General features: G+C 42.9%; 1 protein-coding gene across 1 annotated transcript in view; it reads left to right on the top strand.

Moving 5' to 3' along the window:
• The window catches only part of CMTM7 (CKLF like MARVEL transmembrane domain containing 7), a 31,893-nt gene extending 18,339 nt beyond the window's left edge, over positions 1-13,554 (top strand). The window contains exons 2-5 of the mRNA XM_054815001.1: positions 5,942-6,115; positions 8,839-8,937; positions 9,967-10,048; positions 10,404-13,554. Coding sequence (XP_054670976.1) covers positions 5,942-6,115; positions 8,839-8,937; positions 9,967-10,048; positions 10,404-10,417 — 369 coding nt within the window. The 3' untranslated portion in view covers positions 10,418-13,554. The remainder of the gene's footprint in view (positions 1-5,941; positions 6,116-8,838; positions 8,938-9,966; positions 10,049-10,403) is intronic.
• The last annotated feature ends 7,616 nt before the right edge of the window (positions 13,555-21,170 follow it).

The following is a 21,170-nucleotide window of genomic DNA, read 5'->3' as shown; positions in this document are numbered from 1 at the left end:
CCCTATCCTCTCTAGCCTGAAAGGTACAGAAGGAAAGTGTACCATTCTGAACAGACTGATGTCATCTCTATGGGCATGAAGGAAGACCCAGGGAACTACAGACTGGTCGGCCTTACCTCAGTCCCTTGGAAGGTGATGAAGAAAATCCTCCTGGAAAGTATTTCCAAATGCATAAAGGACAAGAAGGTGATTAGGAGTAGTCAGCATGGATTTACAAAGGGGAAATCATGCTTGACCAGCCTTACTGCCTTCTCTAATGAGGTGACTAGCATGGACAAGGGGAGAGCAGCGGATGTTGTTTACTTTGATCTTAGTAACGTTATGGTCTCCTGTAACATCCTCATAGACAAGCTGGCAGGGTATGGCTTAGGTAAATGGGCAGTGAGGTGGATTAGAAACTGAATGGCCAGGCCCAGAGGGTTGTGGTACAAGGTCCTTGGAGGCCAGTTGCTAGTGGTATACCCCAGAGGTCAATACTGGGGCCTGTGCTATTCAATATCTTCACTAACGGCTGGAAAGCAGTTCTGCAGAGAAGACCTTGGGGTCCTGGTGGACAACAAGCTGACCATGAGCCAGCAATGCACCCTCGTGGCAAAGGCAACCAGCAGCATCCTGGGCTGCTTTAGGAAGAGTGTTGCCAGCAGAGGGAGGGAGGTGATCCTTCCTCTCTGGTAGGCACAGGTGAGGCCACATCTGCAGTGCTGTGTGCAGTTCTGGGCTCCCCAGTGCAAGAGAGACATGGACTTAGTGGAGTGAGTCCAGCACAGGTCCACAAAGGTGATGAAGATTCTGGAGCATCCTTCAGATGAGGAGAGGCTGAGAGAGCTGGGACTGTTCAGCCTGGAGAAGAGAAGGCTTGGGGGGGATCTTATCAATGTATATAAATACCTGATGGGAGGGAGTGAAGAACAGGGAGCTGGAGTCTTCTCAGTAGTGCCCAGTGACAGGACAAGAAGCACATGAAAGTCAATCTGAACATCAAAAAAACTTTTTCACCATGAGGATGGTCAAACACTGGCACAGGTTGCCCAAAGAGGTGGTGGAGTCTCCATCCTTGGAGATGTTCAAAACCTAGGTGGACATGATCCTCAGCAACTGGCTCTAGGTGTCCCTGCTTGAGCGGGGGGGTTGGGCAAGATGACCTCCAAAGGCCTTTCCAACCTCAAGAATTCTCTGATTCAGTGATCCTTGCTGTGAGGACAGGACACATAACAGCACACTTTACATTTCCCATATGGCTGTGACACACATTGTGCTGCTCTTACCCCCCTCCCAGCCCTGGGTGTCGCTGGTTGGCCTGGCCCATGCCTGGCCTGTTGAGCGGGTGGTGTCATATCACAGGGGGAAAAGGGTCTTGGGCCTTGCCCTCAACACTTCAGGGCAGCAGCAGCATAATACCTGGCCCTTCTTTGTTGTGAAGAACAGATCTCCCAGCCCATGTCCTACCGTATTAACATCCTTGAAAGACCTGTGCTTGTTTACCCTTTTTTAGGGGCCATGGGTTGGCTTTTGAAGGAAGACCATATCAGGAAAGAGCAAATTATGTTTCATTTTTAGTAGAGCTGTGCTCACTTCAAATCAGAATGGGGTTTAGACTTGGGAGCTTATGTCAGTGCTATTCAAGAGCCCACATTTTCTACAGGCATGTTGCAGAGGATGTGGTTGCCTTGCCACCAGCTCAAAATAGAAAAGAGAATGCAGACTCTTACCATCTTTCTTTTATGATGTCTGTTCTGTCTGGTAAGGTGTTGAGTGCCTCCTGGCAATTGCTGACTGCCTTTAGCTCTCGTTGGCTTCACTGCAAGGTAGTTCCTGATATATACCAGTATTCCTAAACGCCCTTCATGACTCACTTCAAATATCTGGTCCAATGGACAGTCAAGAAGTGGATTAGTTTAAGCTGATCTACTTCTGTGAAACAGAGTAAATACGGAACTTTATTTAAATCCAAAAATCCTGCCTTGGAGTTGATCAATGTATATGTTCTTTGTTTTTCAGAAACCAGAAAGCACTTAAATAGTAGTGTCCTGCAATGTGTTCCCCACCCCTTTTGTAATGCAGGTCTGAAGGCAGGATATATTTTGTGGAGCACATTGGAATCTTCTAATGAGACTGACCATCATTTGACCTGTACTTCTGGTCTGAATGGTTTGCTGGCTATGGGTTACACGTCTGCCGCTCTCACAATCTGTGAAATACTATATTGAAATGGAAATGGCAGTGCCCTAACTTTATTGTGCCTCTAGTTTTTATTTTCAAGATGTATTAACCTGCTGTCCTGACCACAGATGCATAAAGAACACTCATAACATTTGATCATTTTATTGCTTTGCCATTCATTTCTCTCTCTTGCGCTCTCTGTGCCACAAACTGACTTCTAAGATATATGTTGAACTGTATCCCAGAAAGTTACATATTAATCATTTTATCACTCAATTTTAAGTTCTCTGGAAACAGGAATTCCAGGGGGGGAAAAATACAGTCATCACCCAGTATATCATGATAAACCAATATCTGGTGAAGGAACTTTGATATTTGTCACTTTTAAAGGACAAATAATATTATGTGTCTCCCTTTCCTACATTTGTTAGCATTCTTTTTTAACAGGTGAGTTTTAAACTGATTGTACTTGTTAGCCATGCAGGCAATATAAAGTGGCAAACATGGTATAGCTTTACATAAAGTTGTTTATATGGCCCCCTTTGCACCTGTCCTGTGAAATAGCATTATGTACCTCTGATCAAAGAACCCTCTTTAGAAATTGCATGTAAATCTCATATTGTGAAATTTATGCTAAGAAAGGAAATCTTTGAAAAAAAAATCCCTCTTGCCACGCAGTGATTTCTTTCTACCTATGTATAGGTAGGCACATCTAAAATCAAAGAAGGGAGAATCATTATTATTTGGTTTTGGAATTGTTTTAATTGTGAAATATGCTTGAAATGGAAAGCACGTTTGTTCAAATCCACATTTCTACCCTGTTCTTAGGAGCTGAGCAGATTCATCACTTAATTGTTGGTACCTTGTATCTTCTTATTTCTGAGGAATATAACACCTCAGATGATGAATTTTCTGACCTTGTCCTTGGATGGCTAACATTCTTCTCTGTGTTTCTTCTCAATTTTTATACCTTTTAACTGAAAAAAAACCCCACTTCTATGCTTCCATGGAGTTGAAAGAACTGGGTCTAGTTTAAACTAAGTTTTTTTTACCAGTGCTTATTATTTGAATGGTGGTTGTACTTCAAGGATCCAGTCCGTCTTATCCTTTGTAGACAGTAAGAAAGTTGATAAAGTTAATGGTTCAAGCGTGAAATGAGCCAATAGGCACATTTAATATTTCTGTGAGTTAGCTCTTTCTTCTTCCTTTGTGCAGTGTAATTGAAACTAAGAACTGATCATTGTGAAGACACCTGAATAAGGGAGACTGCTTTTAGCCTTTGGTGGTTAGAGAAGTGTTGTCCTCATCCCACCTTTATCCAAGAGCAAGATTCAATGCTTGCTGTGACTTCTTGTTGAGTCTTCCTAAAGAATGAAATTTCATTAAATTTAGTTTTCATTTTCTCATGAAAATAATAGCTCTGTGTCTTGCATCACTTCAAGTGTTCTCCTAGATTATAGGGTAAATGACCTGCTGATTTCCTTCTGATTGTTCAAGTTATTCAACAGCTAAGTTGGACGACTCTTTGCTTAACCTACATTAGGATTCAAGGAACCGAGATGGATGGTCTGTGGCAGCCTGAGCCAGTGTGGGTTACTAGCTGCTGCCATCCTGCCTGCTCAGTCCTTCTTATCCTTTCCCTTGGAGTCCTAGCTTTTCCCTCACGCTCCCTTGCTCACCTGACCCTGCCTTATGTGATAGCAGAGTCAGAGTAAAGCTATTTGCTTATTTTAGTAGTTCACTTTTCTGCTGGCTTAGTAAACTGAGATAGCTCAGCACAGATGAGTGCTGGAACCAGTATGTGACAGGAAGTGAAATCAGGGTGGGAAGGAGAGGATGACCAAGGCCATGACCCCTCATGAAACCACAGCTTAATGTAGACCTGCTGTACGTAGACATAGATTGGACAAAACTGCATTAAAATTATCTCAGAATTGAAAAACAGAGCCAGAAGTCTTTCAATGCTGAATTGCGGAGAGCATTGCTCTGCTGTCTTCTAAGAAATGTAGCATCTCAGAAAGCTCTGCCAAGCACAAGATGCAAGACTTTGTGCATTTAGGATTCCCCAATGGCTAGGCTGTGAGAACAGGCATGGTACAGACAGAAGCACTAAACGTGCAGGATGCTGCTATGATGTGGCACTCCCAACCAGAGGGCAGGAGTGTATTTTAAGAGACAGGGACCGAGCAATACCATGCATTTGCAAAGGCACACGTAACATCCGTTCTTTAGAAGCATTGAGCACGATCTAGCCCTGCACTTCAAAGTTCTATCTTCCCTACCTATATCTGTTTCAAAGGTGGGAAGAGGTGTAGGCTGGTAGTTTAGTGCAGAAGCCTGTCACTGGCTTGGACTGAACATCACTTACAATGCTAATATCAACTACTTGGACTACCACAGTAAAAATAATGGAACTGGACCGGATCTAACAATAGCTTAGCCACTTGTGTGGGAAAGGATCCCGGAACACTGACTTTACTCTTTGGAGCCACCTTTTTGAGGTGGTTCGCTGTCGCGACATTGATGTAGCTGTTTGGATGGAGTTCGGCCAAGGTGCAAGTTCTTGTGAACTTCTTGTGAAGTTCTTATGTGTGTATAGAGCTTTTGGTTGCATTTGAGGATGTGTATGTTTAGCCTGTCCACTTAGAACTAAGCAGGTGAAACTCAGTTTAAACTACAGCAGGGAGAATCTAAGCTATGTTGTTTGGGTGTTGGGTTTTGGGTTTTTTTCCTTTTAAACAAGGATATTATTCGGATAATGGATGCAGTTGGTTAGGAGTTTGGAGGATGAGTGTGCAGGAAAGGATGGTGCAGTCTCGAATTGCTGGCTTTCTCAGTTTTTTAATGTCTTGGAGAAACGCTTAAAAAGTGAATCATTACTGCTTCTGGCTGACTTTGGATGAACTAAAAATTACAGTGTCTGAAAGCATGTATTGACAAAGTCTGTAGTAAGAAAATACTTGGATATATCCTTGGTAGATTTATTTGTATCACCCAGGCTAGCCAAGCTGGTAGAAGCAGCAAGATTAGTAAAAGAAACAAGTAGCTTTAGATTGAAAAAATAAAATAGCTTTTGTCCTTTGCAAGGCTACAACTGAAGAAAGTTGTACAATAATGCTTTATAGTTTAATGTTGCAATGTTAACATATTAAAGCTTTATAACTATTGTATTGGGAGTGGGGTGAACTAATCAATTGCTCCAAATGTTTATATTATTTGCTATGATACTACCTTATAGTCTGCTAATACTCCTGCTCTGTAGGTGGTAGAAAAGGAAGGATAAAACTGTTAGCTCAGATGCAGTCAGGTCCTCTGATTTTGCATGTGAGAAATCTCACTAAATGGAAGAAAAGGTGCATGTGTTCATGGCCACCTTTGTTTTTACAACTTTCAGTGATTTCCTTCTGAAAGTCCATGGGGTTTAGCTGCTTCAGTCGCTGCTGCAACTCCAGGCATTCAATGCCTCTTCTCTATTTGAGATCTCTTGTATTGTACATAGAGACTTCTTCAGGTTGGATTCTTCAGGCTGAAACTGCTGCTTTCCTTCTAGCAGTTGGCTCTTTCCCCACTCTTAATGGTTGGTTGTTTTAGCTCCTTTAACAGCAATTTTTAAAACATTATTACCATGCTCGTTACTTTGTCCTCCATTTTGTTTGGACCATCCAATTTATATTAAATATTTGTCTTCTGTTTCTAAGTGCCATTTTGTTGTGTTTGAAATCATCTCTACGGCCCTCTGAGCACCATTGTAAAAATCTTGAATGTGCCTTTTGTCTTTCAGATCTCACTGCTAGTTGGATTCATCAGCGTAAATAATTCTCCATGGACGGATTACAGTGCATTCAGCTACTTTCAGATTGTCACCATGTGCGACTTGATTATGATTTTGTTCTTCTACATTATCCACATTTTTAGAATCTACAGGCAGCTCACTTGCGTTAGCTGGCCACTTGCGGTAAGCCTGTTAGATGGTCTCAGTTCCTGGCCTGTCTTGTGGGTTGATTACTCAATTACTTAGTCCATTTTCTTGTGTCATCACACAATGATAGGCTGTCTTTCACATAATTCTTTTTTGCCTTGTTTACAAATCCTTTTGTTGCTTTTGTTACAAGTATTCAGTTCAGCATATGCTGTAATCGTAAGTTTTTTAGCTGATTTGGATCTAATCCTGCCCCCCTTTACACAGATATAAATCCAGATTTACTTCAGGGAAGGCAATAGAGAGACAACTGAAAAGAAGCTACTGATTATCTAGCCTTCAGCAGACGGGTCCTAGCTCAGGTCATTTATAGCAGCTAAGGGATTGCTAGAGTACCAAATCATAGCATTATAATTCATGTACTACGTCCTGTCCCAAAATAAAGTCTGTGAGTGCTATTTAAGTCAAACGTGTCTCTTTTTGGTATGGTTTTAGGTAACTTACACAGTAGCAAGAAATAGGAGCCTCTGCCTGATTGCCATAGCCTGGCCATTCCTGGGATATTCTGCAGGATGGTCCTGCCTCATTCCCACATTTCCCCTGCACACCTCTCTCTCGTATCCTAGCAGAGAACTAACAAGCAGCACAGAAAATGCAAGACCTGAACTTCCTCAGTAGCTTTGGGTCAGATTGGCTAACAGAAGAGTCCTGCGTCCTAGGGTGGGATGGCAGATTTTATTAACTGCTTAGAACATGTCTCCCTCATGTGTAGAAGTGGTTGGGTGGCATTTAATGGAAGCTATGTAAGTAGTTTACAGATCGAAAATAACAGTTTGTCTATCCATCCACTTCTCACTAGAGAAAAAATTAATTTTCTTTTTCTTTTTAGCTGAAGAATACGGTTAAACTTGTGCACCTTTTTATTTTTTGAAATGTATACCACCACTATCTGTTTCTAGAAAGTACTTCTTTATCTGGAGATAATACAGATGCAGGGATTGAAATAACCTAATAAATGACAGTTTTGCAAAGCAGCATTTAATGTGTGCATTGCTGTTATAGAACTATGCTGTTTTGACCTCTGTGTAGGCTGCTTTTGATTTTTTGTTGTGTGTGTAATCATTCCTAAATGTTCCAGAGTCACTAGTGAGTTTAAGGAACTGCAGTTTGTGGCTGTTTAGCTTCAGAGAGCTTTATGGGATGCGATGCTTGAACATTTCCACTCTTTTCCAACCAATCTCCTTTTCAGTCACATATTTAAGTATCTTTAGAACAGAATGAGAAGGCCTGTAAGAGACTTTGGGAAACTACAGCTAGTGTTTGGCAGTTTCCTGGCAGGATCTCTACATTGCAATCAGGGATGTGATTTGCAGTCAATAAATTTGCAGTGGTTCAGCACTGGCACCTTTTAAAGTAGTATTTCTCCAGAGGGGCACTCTCCCAGCCCTGCCAGGGGTTGATTCTCCACGTAATTTAGCCTTTGATGATTCTTTTGCACCTTTACCCGTCCCTCGGATTCCTCTAAAGTGGTGGCCTGTGGATACTGCTCTATTTGGTGTCTCTAAGGAGGGAATGGCACGCTTAATTTGCCTGCTGCATCGTGGACTAGCCAGAGAATCCTCCTTACAGGAATAATTTATTCTTGAGTACCTGAAACAAGGTTAGAAATGAGGAAAGTAAGTTGCAGTGTCAGAGCCTACTTTATGGCAAAGATCTTCCTCAGCTGTTCTAAACACCTGAGCAGAGGGAAACTGTGGTATGGTATGATAGACTATTTATCTTCTGGGACTTACTTGAACAATTTCCATTTGGAACTATATTCTCTCTTCTTTGGTTTGAGAAGGAATCTCTCCTTACATATGGCATTTCCTTAGCTCATGCTGGTAGTGCAATGGAGATAAAGTAAGCAGATGACCTCCTGCCCACCCAACCATGCAAAAGAAACAACCCATGTTCAGTTTGCAAACACCCATATTGGTTGCCATAACCTTTGGGAGCATTCAAAATCTAAATCTACAAACAACCCCAGCTTGTAACAAGGTAAAATTGACTCCTGGACTGATACTCATAACGCTAGAGAAGAGCTTAAAAGTGGTGCCTCAGTGCGCTCTCAGAAAAACCTGTGGCATCATGTTTTACTGCAGGACAGCTGCAGCCACCCTTAGAGACTTAGGGACCTGGGTGTTGGTTATCAGTGTCTGCATAGTTGTGCTTTTTGTGGGTTCCCTCCTGTTTCCAGTCTTGGTTGATGTAAGTTGTTAGTAAACCCAGTGTAATTTCTAAGATTGTCAGAAATAGGAGCATTTGGTTTTCCACTTACGCCATGTGCTGCCATTTATTGCCATTTCATGTAGGCTAGAGAAATGTGCCCTTAAGGCTTCTTCCTTCCCCCAGAACTGTCTCTTTAAGTAAGTTGCAGACTTGATGCAATAAAGATACGTGTTTCACTCTCAGTAATGTACCATGTTGAATTGAAAGATTGCATCCGTACCCAGTAAGTAGATCTTATTCCAGTAACACTAGTAGACCTGAAGATTGGCCCTCTCTCCGTTTTTGAAAGGAAAGTGAGGTATGGTACAAAACCCACTCACAAGATGTTTTTTTCTCTCTTTTTTTTAGCTTTTTAATTTTTTTTTCTTTTGACTGGTGTTTTGTCCTCTGGATTTGAGCAACCTCTGCCAACTAGTTTTTATTGAGGCATATCAGAATGCTTTCCTGATAAGTTTCCCTTCTGATGCAGGCTGTGCTTGTCTTTACAGGAGTTTCTTCATTATTTAATCGGTACCATTCTGCTTCTCATCGCATCAATTGTAGCAGCATCCAAGAGTTACAATTTGACTGGACTTGTGGCTGGAGCGGTAAGACTGTTTTTATTAGTCTTGACACTTTTTTAATTGCAATATATATTTTTAGTAGGACATTGGAAATCTATTACTTGTAATTTTATTTTCTTACAGACTTGCCTTGCTTGTGTCTTGGTTGGGTGAACTACGTTCTAGCTTATGTCAATAAATGTTCTGTAACACAGTGCCAACAAAAAGATTTTGTTGTGAGACTCCACGCTCACCACTGAAGTGGTTATTTGTCCTGTTAGAGAGTTAAAACCAAAGGCTCCTGCTTTAACTCATAGGACCTAATGTGTTTAGGGGAAGAATTAAGCTAATTCAGTTTTGATAAATGTCTGTTGTAGCAGCTGGAAGTTACCTAAAGGATTTCACCCCAGTCTTCAGCTTTTGACACCTCCAGCTCCTGAACAGAGCCCTGTTGAAGATAATTTCTCCTGAGCTAAAACCAGCTGAGGTCCTGGGCTGACTTACTGGGAGATACTCTCTGTCTTGGTTGGAGGGCTTTATAGAGAGAGGCATGACTTCTGACTGTGGGCAACAGTATTTTCACCGCAGCAGGACCTGAAACACAGCTCCTCCAGAATAAAGAATTGCTTTCAGAAACTTAATCCTGATGATGCAAACGGACTAGAAGACTTACCTGACTTGTTTATTTGGTAGATGGCAGGGAAAGACTTGTTTGAATGGGGCAGTAAAAGATCAGTAATCAGAGGTGTTAGAAAGTCTTTTCTTTGTTGCAGTATCCTAGTGAGAAGTCTAGAAGGTGACGCTCTATGCTGCTGTCCAGCTTTTTTCTCCCTCCTTGCATATGACTCTCAATCTGTCTTTCAGTCACTGTTTTGACAAGACATAAGCTGCTATTATACTATGGAAACTTTTTTTTTTAGTATATTTCCAGAGTAGTGTAAAAAAAGTCAAATGTTTTGGTCTCTTAATGTTGTAAAATATGTAGCTGGGTATACAAGAGCGTCCATACATTCATGGAATATGTGTCATCTAATGTTCTGTAAGTATTTGTGGTTTGTTTGTTTTCTCATCCAGACTTTCGGGTTCCTAGCTACGATCCTTTGTGTTTTAAGCATTTGGTCATCCTACAAGGTTTCGTGCATCACGCAGTCAACAAGTAAGTATCATGCTTAGTAACTGCTGGAATGCTTCCCAAAATTAATATTTATATTTTCTGCCACAGGGCAGTGTCTACCTGGAAGGATATATTAACCTCCTATTCCTTGTTACTCAAAATTACTCACAAAGCGATAATTCCATATTTTCTGTCAACACAGACTTATCACAGCTACTGACAGCTGTTAACTAACTATAAGAGCAAAATAACTTGTCTCTAGCAAGTAGTGAATATATCAGTGCTTTCTCTTCTCCCTTCCCCACCCCCTGCCAAAAGAAGGTTTCCTGTGTGTTCCTTAATCAAGCAGATGAATCTGTTTGTGGCAATGCAAGTGACACTGTCTTCTTTTTCAAAGATGCATCTGTGTGACTCCTTCACCTCCACAAGATGTCTGCCTTACAAAATACGATACCAAAGAAGAATGTCCACTACTGAGAAGAAAGCATGGATATTTTGTTACTAGCCTGGACAGCCGGTATCTTTTGAAGATCTACTTGACTGCCTATGCAAAACAATGTTGTGAACCAAAGTTTTTCTGCTCCCTCCCCCCCTGCCCCAAAGTTTATAATGGAGAACCTGCTTTTTATAAGCTTTAAAAAGAAAGACAACTTCTGTCTCACAAGCTGGGCTGGAGTCATTTCCAGCTATTTGCAATAAGTGCCTTTAAAACTCATTTGGAGAGTCATTTGGTTCTCCTGTCAGAGGGATGGAAAACTTGCTTCTAATTTCCTCCATCTGTTTACAGAAGGGAAATCCTGCAAATTCCTACCTGATTCTTAACTTCCAAGGATGATTTGTTTAACAAAGGAACTGTTACAAACTGATTTGTGCCTGGATAAGCTGACCCATCTTTGTTACCTCTTTCTGTCAGAACCGTGGACTTTTTCTAACATCAGCTCAGCCAGCGTCAAAAATTATGAGCTGCAACTTGAATACATCACTGCAAACACTCCCTCCTAACCCCAACAGTACCTGATGAAATCAGGTTTTTCTCTGTGAATTTTTACAGATTATTCTTAAAACCTTCCCTCTGCCAAATACAGGAAAATACATACCCAAGAATATGTGTTTAATGGTTTGTGGGATCTTTTTTTTTTCCTTTTCACAAATACTCATTTGTAAAATGGGTATTTGTAAGACCCGTTCTGTAGAAAATTTCTGTGCATTTTATATAAATTATTCTCTTTGGAGTCTAACAGTCTTTATGGAAAGCCCATTGGGAGTGGAGCAATGTCCTTCTTTCTGTCTCTTACATGCAGTTTGTCCCTCTGCCTCTGCTGGGATCCGTGCTTTTGAGGACTCTGCCCAGAGCCTGGACAGGCAGAACAGTTCAGTTTTGTCCAACCTGGTGTCATCATGAAGTTCTATGTAGCTTCGAGGCTGAGACAATGCCTTCTTGGCACCTCTGTCTTTCTGTCCTTTTGCAGTCCATCTCTGGTGAGCTGGCAATTCTTTGCGGGGAAAAAGGGAAGCGCAGACCCTTCCTCCTTGGTGCTGTGCTCTTTCATGTCTAGCTGTAAAGCAGAACTTGTACTTAAAAGTTGGTCTCTTCTGTCAGGACAACTGCAGGGTGGTGCAGCAGGTTTGTGCAAAAAGTAGGATTTATACAGTTTACCAGGTCCAATCTGGAGGGGGGGGAAAAAAAAAAGCATTTTCTGGCCTGCTATGCATTTTTCTATTTGTCTGAAATTCTGCATCAATACTGCTAAGTAATTTAACAGTCCTCTCAGAAAATCCTTTTTATGCCTCATCATACATTGCCATTTGTTGCCACCTTATTTTTATCTCTCATCCTAATATATGTCTTTAATTTGATTTTTTTTTAACTCTTTGACAAGAGAAATTGGCCAACTGCTAAAATGTCAAAAATTTTGAGTAAGTAAATGAAAATAACTGAGCAGATAACCTGAAAAGGTAGAAATCCCCCTCCTCACAGTGCACGGTTTCTGTGATTCTTCTTGCTGTTCCTTTTCATCAGGACCCTATTTACAGCAACATAGAGCAGGAAACAATTTGAAAGCACAAAAGTCTGCTGTTTGTGGATGAACATATGTGTATTCACTCCCTTTGACATTAATATAGAGGATTATTCAAATAAAACCATGTAACAGACAGTTATAATGTTATTAATTTCATATTGACTATTTTTTATTTCTTTACAATGTCCAACTTTGGTCTGCTTTTCTGCCCTATACCTTCAGATGACATATTTTGTGTTTGGTCAGAAATGGGTTGCTTTTTTCTTTTTAACAACCCAAACTGAGCATACCTCAAAGGCTCTGTGGCTTAAGAGAACAGACATCCTTCTCAGCTAGGAATCCTGTGTCAGCTGGGTCAGTGATGGTTCAGGCTTCCTTGCCCTGCCAGCACAGGACCAGTTCAAAGGAAATACACCCCAAGAGACTTCATTCTGGGCAACTTGAGTGAAAATACCTGCAGAAGAAGGTGCACACATACACACACATACATATATGTATTTTTTTGTAACAAGGGTGCTTGAATCATCAATGCTCCAGCCAAGACTGACTTAACCACAGTTTTTGGAAACCAGCACCCTGACTTTAATTTGGACTGACATGGTAGATATTTAAGGATACAACCTCTTCTGTTCCCCCAGAGGAAAGAGAAGTGCTCTATCTCTGTTGGTGTCTCCTTCACCTTCTGAGATATCACTTCAGATAGATACTAGGCATCTTCCTACAAGCTTTAACCACTCTTGGCAGTCCGGTGGGAAACCAGTGTTCTGCTGTACACAGCGTGAATGCAGCTGAGACCTCAGCACTGTGGTGACACTGGGGAGAAGCACCTGCTAAGGATTGGGGCTGGAGCCTGAACTTGCTCTGAAGAAAAGGCTGTTTCCACTCTCTGCTGGAATTGTGCCCTCTTTCCTGGCACTACACTGGCATCTTTTTTTCAGCTTCCCACATCACTCTGTCACTTGTCACCGTGTGGGGGAAAAAAAAAATAGGGGGAATTTCATGCAGCCTGACAACCAAAGAATTTTTGAACTGTGGTCTGTGATCCTCCAAAGAATATGTTTTGCTGCAAGTGCACTTGTTTATACCGAATCAAAAGAAGTAAATTACAAGTTCCCTTTTGGTTTTTGTGCCTGTCGACAGGTCTAAGGTATGCCTGCAGCTTTTGCTGTTATGATGGTGCTGGGTCCATAGACCTACCAGATGCTCTTAATGCAGGATGCTTTCAGGCTGGAAAACTGACATCTCTGCTGCCAAAGCTTCCTCACCCCCCCCAAATCCTCCTTGTGAAATATGTCTACCAAGAAAAGCACAAGTTTTGCTGGTATCACCAGCTCTACCAGCGCTCTTTGAATGACAGCTCTGTCTGGCAGGGACTTTGGCACCTTACTCCTGTAGCTCTGCCAGCAAAAGTGTTTTAACTTTCCTTCAGTGTCAACCTGGTTCTGAAAGCTCCATCTGTCTGCAACTTTGTCAAATATGGGATTCCAGATGTTTTAAAAATAAACTATATTCACTATTTGGATGATGTAACGGCTTTGAGACTCAGATTGTTGTTGTGCTCATTTTTTTCCTTCCTTTACTAGAGCAGTGTCTTTCTCTCTGGGGAGTGTCAGAATACATCCTGTAACTGGAGGACAAGAGGTAGGCGCCACAGAAAATACTGTTCCCCTGCCCTTGTGTGTGAGTGTGCTGGTCTCTGACTATCCCGCCTAAAAGTTGTCCATCCTCTTCAGCTCCAAGATGAGTGTAGTACATCCTTTGAGCCAACACGGGTAGAGTTTCAGGTTCAGTTTTACTGAAAATTAAAATGTAAATGTTGGGAGAAGAAAATAGGTAGTACAAACTGTTTCATACTGCAAAAAGAAACCCCTGATGTTTGATCTCTGTGGGCCTGAGATAAGTTAGAGAGTGAATAGTGCTTTTGTTGGGTAGAAACTGGGAAGATGAGAAAGGGAAATGAAACTTTTAAAAAAGAGGAAGGGTGGCTTTGAAAAGCTTGAGGACCACAGAGCTGGATGAAGACACTGCAGGTTATGTGATGGTTTGCACACTTTTTCTGTTGCTCTGAAATGGTTGTGTTTTGCATTGTGTGAACTATGAAGGAATGGGTTCTGTGCACCTAAAAGGCTTTGGGAACAAGTCACTGTGTGGAGTATGGTGGGGATGGCAGGACAGTAGGATAATGATAACTTAGTTTTATGGTTTTAATGAAAGGGGGGAGGGGGGTGTGATGCTCCAGGGAAGGACTAGGAGCTTATTAGGACAAAAAGGAGCAGGGCACAGGGAAGAGCAGGTACAAACATTAGTAGAAAGCTTATGAAGGGAGGAACTAATATGAGTACATTATGCAGTAACAGAACAATTTCTGGCTGTGTCAGTACTTAAAGGGCAGACGTGCCTGGAGTGATAGAAAAGTCTCTCTTTTCTGCTTGCCTGCTATGTTTACTTCATATCCTGTGTCTGGGGTTTTCATGTTCTGCTAAAGCTGCGGGAGGATGCACTAAACCTCACCCAGAGGCTGCGAAACATGGCATCAAGTTGCCACATGTTCTGCCCTGTTTAACTTAAAATTGCTCAGGGCTCCCCTGTTCTTAGAGAGAGCGTGGAGCAAAACGCTGCTACTGAGCATGAAAGGCTGTGTGCTGGCCAGTGGCCTTGGCCATCCCGCTGGCTAGGGCCAAAAGTACAGACCTGCTTTCAGACTGAGTGTCACCTGAAAGCCAAGGAAAGCTGGAGTTAGGTATGGCTGGGCCCTACTGATGAGCTTGACACTGGGCTGGCGTCCAGGAGGTGCTGCTGGTTGTGTGAGATGGGGAGAAGTAGGTACCAGAGAAAGGGTCTGTGGGAGGCCCACATCCTGTTCTTTCTGCCTGCATTGATTTACACCCAGGTGGCAGGAGTGCCCTCACTGCAAAGCTCGAGAGTATTCTTAAGGACCCCTCCTGTTCAGGCCATTTCAGTTTTCAGACTGGAGCGCAGGTGGAGGCACCATGCTCTTGGCTTACCTTTCTCTTCTCTGCAGATGCACAGAGCTGCACACTTGTGAGGTCTTCCTGTTGGGAACAGGCAGCTCTTGGTTTTGGTCCCTGGTCCCAGGGCTTTTTTAACCCTGCTACATACATGGAAGCAGGTCAGAAAGTTGCACTGGTGCTTGTCATCTTCCTCTCCTGGAGAAGGATGATTACTTTTTTCCAGCACAATGGCAGCTGGAAAACAGGAAAAGCAGTAAGTGCTGTTGGCTGCTCCTTCCTATGTCTGTCCCTTCTAGAGGTCACCAATTACTCACAGGTGGCTACTCCAGAGTTTGTTTCTATTCTGCCTGTCCCTGAGCCCAGAGTCCATCAGCTTTGGCTACACTGGTGTTTATTACTAGGGACTGACCAGTATAGAGTAGGTTCTTACCATCCAGGAGCTTGCATCAAAAAAACCTCAAACAACCAAAACACCAACTGATGAAGTAGCTTTATCCTTTTATTATCTCATATCTGTACTGGGTTAATAACTTGCCAATTTATGAAGTATCAAACAAGCTCTCATTGCTTGCCTGTACCAGCCCCTCTGCCTTGGGGCAGTTGGCAAAAAAAAAAATAATCTGTCTGCTTTTTGCCATCTGCCAAACTTCTGTCTGAGCTGCTCTGACAGTGAAATTGAAGCTGTCTGGCTATGCCCAGAAGCAGCACTTCATGCAGGTAGGAAGCTTGAAAGTTTTTAAAAAAAAAAAAAAAAAGGGAAGAAGAAAGAAAAAAAGAGTTGCAGCACTACAGGCGTTTTCTGCCTCAAGGGCGAGGTGTCTGCCAAGACAAGCTTTCACTTTTACATGGAGGCAGACTTTAGATACCAAAAATCTTTGGCACTGTTCTGGCTTAGTGCTGTGAAAGCTTGGCTGTAAGGAGCCACCATTGAGTAGCCAAAGGCATGATGTTGTGGCTGCTTGTTACGTGCCAGGAGGGGACATGTATGATTGGGAGGGTTCATAGCAAGGAGGCTGAGAGGGACCTTGCCTTTTGGGGGGATGGGGGTGGGGCAGAGCTAGAAAAGACAGTGCAGATGAAGAAGCTAAAATCAAGAGGCCACTGCAGAGTAGCAGTGCTACCTGACATTTCCTGGGCGAGCAGCTCAGAACAGTGCTGTTACTCGGGTTAATGTTTTCATACTGCTTCCTGAACATGATATGGCCTCCAGCAGCACCTGTTTTTTGCATTTTGCTGAACTGCAGCTTTACAGAAAGATGCAAAAGATAAATATTTTCAAAAGCAGTTTTGTGACTGACTGAGTGCTAACTGGCTCTCAGGTGAGACTTGTGTTTGAGCAGAGTACGTCCTTCCGAGCACTAACCAGCCATGAAGGTGAGAGCTTTTTGAAGCAGAAGAAAGGTTTAGGACATAGATAAAATGACTTCAATTAAGATGCATTTTTGTGGATCCTGGCTTGAACGGAGTTAAATTCAAAATGCTCAGGGTGGTGTAGATTTCATATATTGCTCTTTAGATGCTTACAGACCCAGAATAACAGCAATGTGCAAAGCAACCATTTGAAAAGAATAAACTACAACCTCTAAAGCGTTAGCAAAAGAGCAGCAGTCCTGCCCTTCTCGCTGTGACAGGAAATCCAGCCAGCAGTGTGAAGTAACACAGGAAGGCACAGGTGTCCTGGTGCCAACACTCAGTGCTACAAAGTCCCCAGGTTACTCTGGCCCTAACATTATTTCAGCCCTCTGTTGGTGCACAGAGGCACTGCCACGTACGTCGCCTTCGGAGCCCCTCTCGCCTGTGCCTCCAGAGAGGGGTGCCCACAGGCTGGGACCGTGAAAAAATAGGCAGCTGTGTGGCAAACCAAGCACCTGGGGAAAAGAGGGAATAGCACAGAAGAGGAGGAACAGACTGAGTGCTCCGTGCTTTGCATGTGTGGGTACATGTAGAAAAAAAGTAATGGGTGGGGGTGTAGGAAACACCTGCATGTTTCTGTGGCTGATGAAGGGGCTACCAGAAAGACAAGAATACGCCAGCTTTTGAAGTGGCGCTGGTGCATGTGTGTGTATGATGCAGTAGGCCAAGCAGAATGGTGGGGCATTTCTCCCCAGAGGGGTGAATATCCCCAAGCCACTACTGTAGAGTCATTGCTAAATTAAGTACGTCTGATCCACTTGTTCTTTTCTTACATGTTTGCACTTGTGTAGGGAGAGCAACAGCAGACAAGCAGCCCTCTTGGCATAGGAGGAATTGCAGCAAGGCTTTAGAAACCTTGGGGAAAAAAAACCCCAACAAACCCACAGATTTAGACTTAGAGGCACCTAACACTTAGGCATACAAGGACAGACTAGGAAATTAGAGGCAGCGGTCATCATACACCTATTTGTACAGCCCAAAGAGAGTAAATGCCATTCTCCCAGGGAAAAGCACAGTGTTTCTTGGAGGCTATTTGCATGGGACTAGCCTTAATAATACCCAGCCATTCTCCCTTGTGTATTCAATGCAGAAAGAGAAGGGTAAGAGTGAATCACAGCAGCAGTGACTCAGAGCGCAGGAGTTACCCTTCCCCCCTGATTCACCGTCTAGATGTGCCTCTGGCTCCATCTGCTACCAGGGCAGGTTGGCCTCCCAGCAGGAACATCTCAGGGTAGGGCTGAGGAGATACCCCTTTTACTTTGCCTTGTGGAGCTGGGGTGACACTCACCTCTTAATTCTAGCACTTCCATCTCAGCACTTAGCAGAGCTAATGGGATAGCTGGGTGGATGGGAAGAGACCAGGCTAGGAGTTGCGTATCACCTCAAAGCCTGTAGCTAGCCAAAAGCATCCATTTGCAGCTTCCTTTTATTACATCTGCTATGATTTTCCCCCCTTCCCCAGTACAGCCCTGCCAGCACACACACCATTACACCAGCACAACTTTCTTTTATTGAGATTACTGGGGGTTGTATGAGGTGGATCGGTGCTGGTGGCTTCCTACCACAAGTACGAATCACAGCTCTGTTGGTATAGTAGCTCCTCTTAAATCAGAAGTGCTTTGTCCATCTAGCACAGTCTTTTGTTATTTCTACATCTGTAAATCACTCTTAACATAAAACTTAATGATCTACATCCCCCCTTTTCATGAACCCCAGCCAAACAAGAGCACAATGCTGCAGCTGTAGCTATTAAGCTATGGTGGCAGCAAAGCACTCCATTAATACCTCATGCTCAGCAGTTTGTGATGCATGAGAGCTGAATAATTACGCCCTTGTTACCCTCAAATGAGAGGCACAATTGCCAGAAACAAGCGTTTACAATTAAAAAAACTGTATCAACTCAAGGACAACATTTGTTCATTCATAAAACAAGCCTTTCTGAGCAAGAGGACTATGAGGCAGAAAACAGACTTACATTAACAAGACAGTTGTTTCCAGAGCTGTATTGTACCCCTCAGATGGACCTCCATAGCCACTTTACCCCAGCTGTTTGAGAAACCAGCAGGCAAAGCTTCAGCCAAAGCTCTTGTCACTATGAATTGCACTGATAGGGAGGTTTAATTTAGATTTTAGGGACAGGAATAGGAAGCAGGGCTTTAACAATGTGAGTATCCATAACCAGTGATCTGCAGCCTTTGAAACAGCAGAGTGAAAATAGGTGTTATATTAACAATAAAAATAGAAGTGGTGAGTTTGTCCTTTCTGAGGATGCCTTGTTGCTCGCACCAGGGTAGCAGCTCCACATCTTTGGTTAATGGTGTGCAGAGACTACAGAACAATTAAGTAACTGTTCCTTCCTTACCTACAGCTCAACATGAACAGGGATTTCAGAATTGTGTTGGCACTGGTGTTTTTGGAAGAGGGCAGCTGGTGCAAAGGAAATAGTTAAAAGGAGGGCTGTAGTGCAGACAGCCTTGCATTATTTTGAGCAACATTCCACCATTCTCTAAGCAAGGTAGGATGTATGGTAATAAAACCACTTGTCGTGCTTTTGTCTTGCAATATTATGCTTTCCGTAAGTCCAAGTGAGGACTACAGAGAGACTTCTGAAGTGCACCCCAGACTTAGCACTGCAGAATGCTACATCCTTTCACGCTGCACATCTAGCAACAGATACCTGGCTGGGATTTGCTGTCCTCATCTGGCTGCACATGAGTCATGCTACAGAAGAATGTGCTTATGCTCTCACCTCCTTGTGAAGCCCTGACTCTCACCTCAGGACTTGCCAACTTCAAAACAGCCAAGTCTGTTTTATTTTCCCAGTCCTGTTCTAATATTCAGCCAAGAGATAATAGGTCATAAGAAACCAACTGAATGAGCGATCAGGACATGCGGGCTGGTCAAAGCAAGTTTTGCCAGGGTGCCTGGAGAGGACCAGAATTGCAAGGCGGCCTGTCTGGAATGCTTTACAGCTATGTTTGCCAACATTTCTGTTTGTGGACCCTGAAATTTTTCCAGCATGCATAATTTGCATTTTCTTTTTATAATAAGCTTCTCTCATTTAACTTCCTGAGAGTCCAGGAAACGCTCAGCTACTCCCCATTCCTTTCTTCTCCCACCCATGATCCACAGACCTTTAATCGAAAACCACTGCCTAGTACTGACCACAGAAATCTTCCAAGCTGCAGTACGGTGTTATAGGTGCAGATGTAGTCATGCAGCTGAAGCTTGATTTTGTAATACAAAGACATTTTTAAAAACATCTCTTGGCAGGTTACAAAACAAAAGGAATAAAAGCAAAACCCTTTCAAACTGCTTAGGTAAAGTATCTGCTTGAGACAATATTGATCTGATTATATTATCAAAAAACCTTCAGGCTACATTTTGAGAAATAAGCAAATTATTGGAAACAGTATCACTAAAATGCAGAGTTCAATTTATAGCCACACTGCCAAAAGACGAGTGCAAGGGGGTTTCAAGTCGGGTGAAAATAGAGGTGGGAAGAGGGTGAAGTCCTCTAGACCAAATAATTTCAGTTGCAGGATCATCTGTGCCCTCTTGTGGGCAAACTCCTCTCCTGCAGCTTCCCGGCAGATTCCTGTGCAGACAGCTGCGCTGTGCGACGGCACAAACAGAAGGCAAAAAACATTGCCGGCCTTCCTTGTGCTTCCTTTAGCAGGCAAAGAATAGCTCTTCTGAATCCAAAGAGAGGTCAAACCCCAAACCCAGCCAAGTAGTTAACCTTGCTTGGTTCCTGCATGACGGAGGCTGTGTGACAAAGCAGGTGGCTGGTTGTGCTCCTGGCTGGAAGGAGAAAGCCCACCCCAGAGTGCGGAAACACGTACGTGCCTTGAACAACGATGCACAGGACAGCAGCGACCAGGTGCTGCCTGTGCACCCAGAAAGGCAAGCTGCAGGCTACCAGCCTATATTCTGCCCTGATATGCTATTCTGAGAGTTTACAGTGAAATAACTTGGATTGCGCTCCCGAGAAAGGAGTTGTCACGATTCTAGCAATAACTGGACTTAAACTGTGAGGTCATGCTCCATATTATTAAATCTTTATTAATCTTAGGACTTCCAAGTTAATTTCTCATGCTATGTAAATCCACCACTGACGTACCCTTTCAATATAACATTTTGCCTCAGTTGTTTTCTTGCATCTAATTTTCAAATTTAATTAAAAGCATTAGAGACCTTTTTCCCTTATGAATCCTTACGGTTACGCTCATCTCTGGCAACTTCATCAAAGAGACAATTTCACCTTTAATGTTATGATATAAAGAAAAATATACTGTGGCATTCCAATTTCAGTGCTGACAATGAAGCAAGTGCCGTTCCCCTCCTGTTTACACGATCACCACCAGGTAATAAGCAATCTGTAGGATTATGAAACAAAACAGCCGCCCTGCCAGAAAGCATGCAGGTTTCTTTCCTTTCCCCTGCCCCCTACCACTGGCAATCGGACAAACATTTTTAAAGGATCCAGCGGCTCCTGCTCAACCAAGTAACTCGGTCACCCGCATTTTTCTACACCAGAAGAAATTATTTGCTCTTAATACCTTTTGCTAGTTTGTGCTCCTTCCTTTAACAAGTCTGCCACTTTATTTTTTTTTTCGGCCCCAACTAATCAAGACAATAGGAAAGCAGCACTTGAATTACGCTTGTCACAGTGACCTATAGACCACGGTAGGTGTATTGCAAACTAGTTTGGCTGGACTCTGTGGTAAGAGGTGATACTGACCTTATCGGACCTTT

This window comes from Grus americana, chromosome 2 (genome assembly GCF_028858705.1).
Source record: "Grus americana isolate bGruAme1 chromosome 2, bGruAme1.mat, whole genome shotgun sequence".
Taxonomy (NCBI): Eukaryota; Metazoa; Chordata; class Aves; order Gruiformes; family Gruidae; genus Grus; species Grus americana.
The sequence above is the reverse complement of the archived record's forward strand: the minus strand, read 5'-3'. Positions and strand labels throughout refer to the sequence as shown.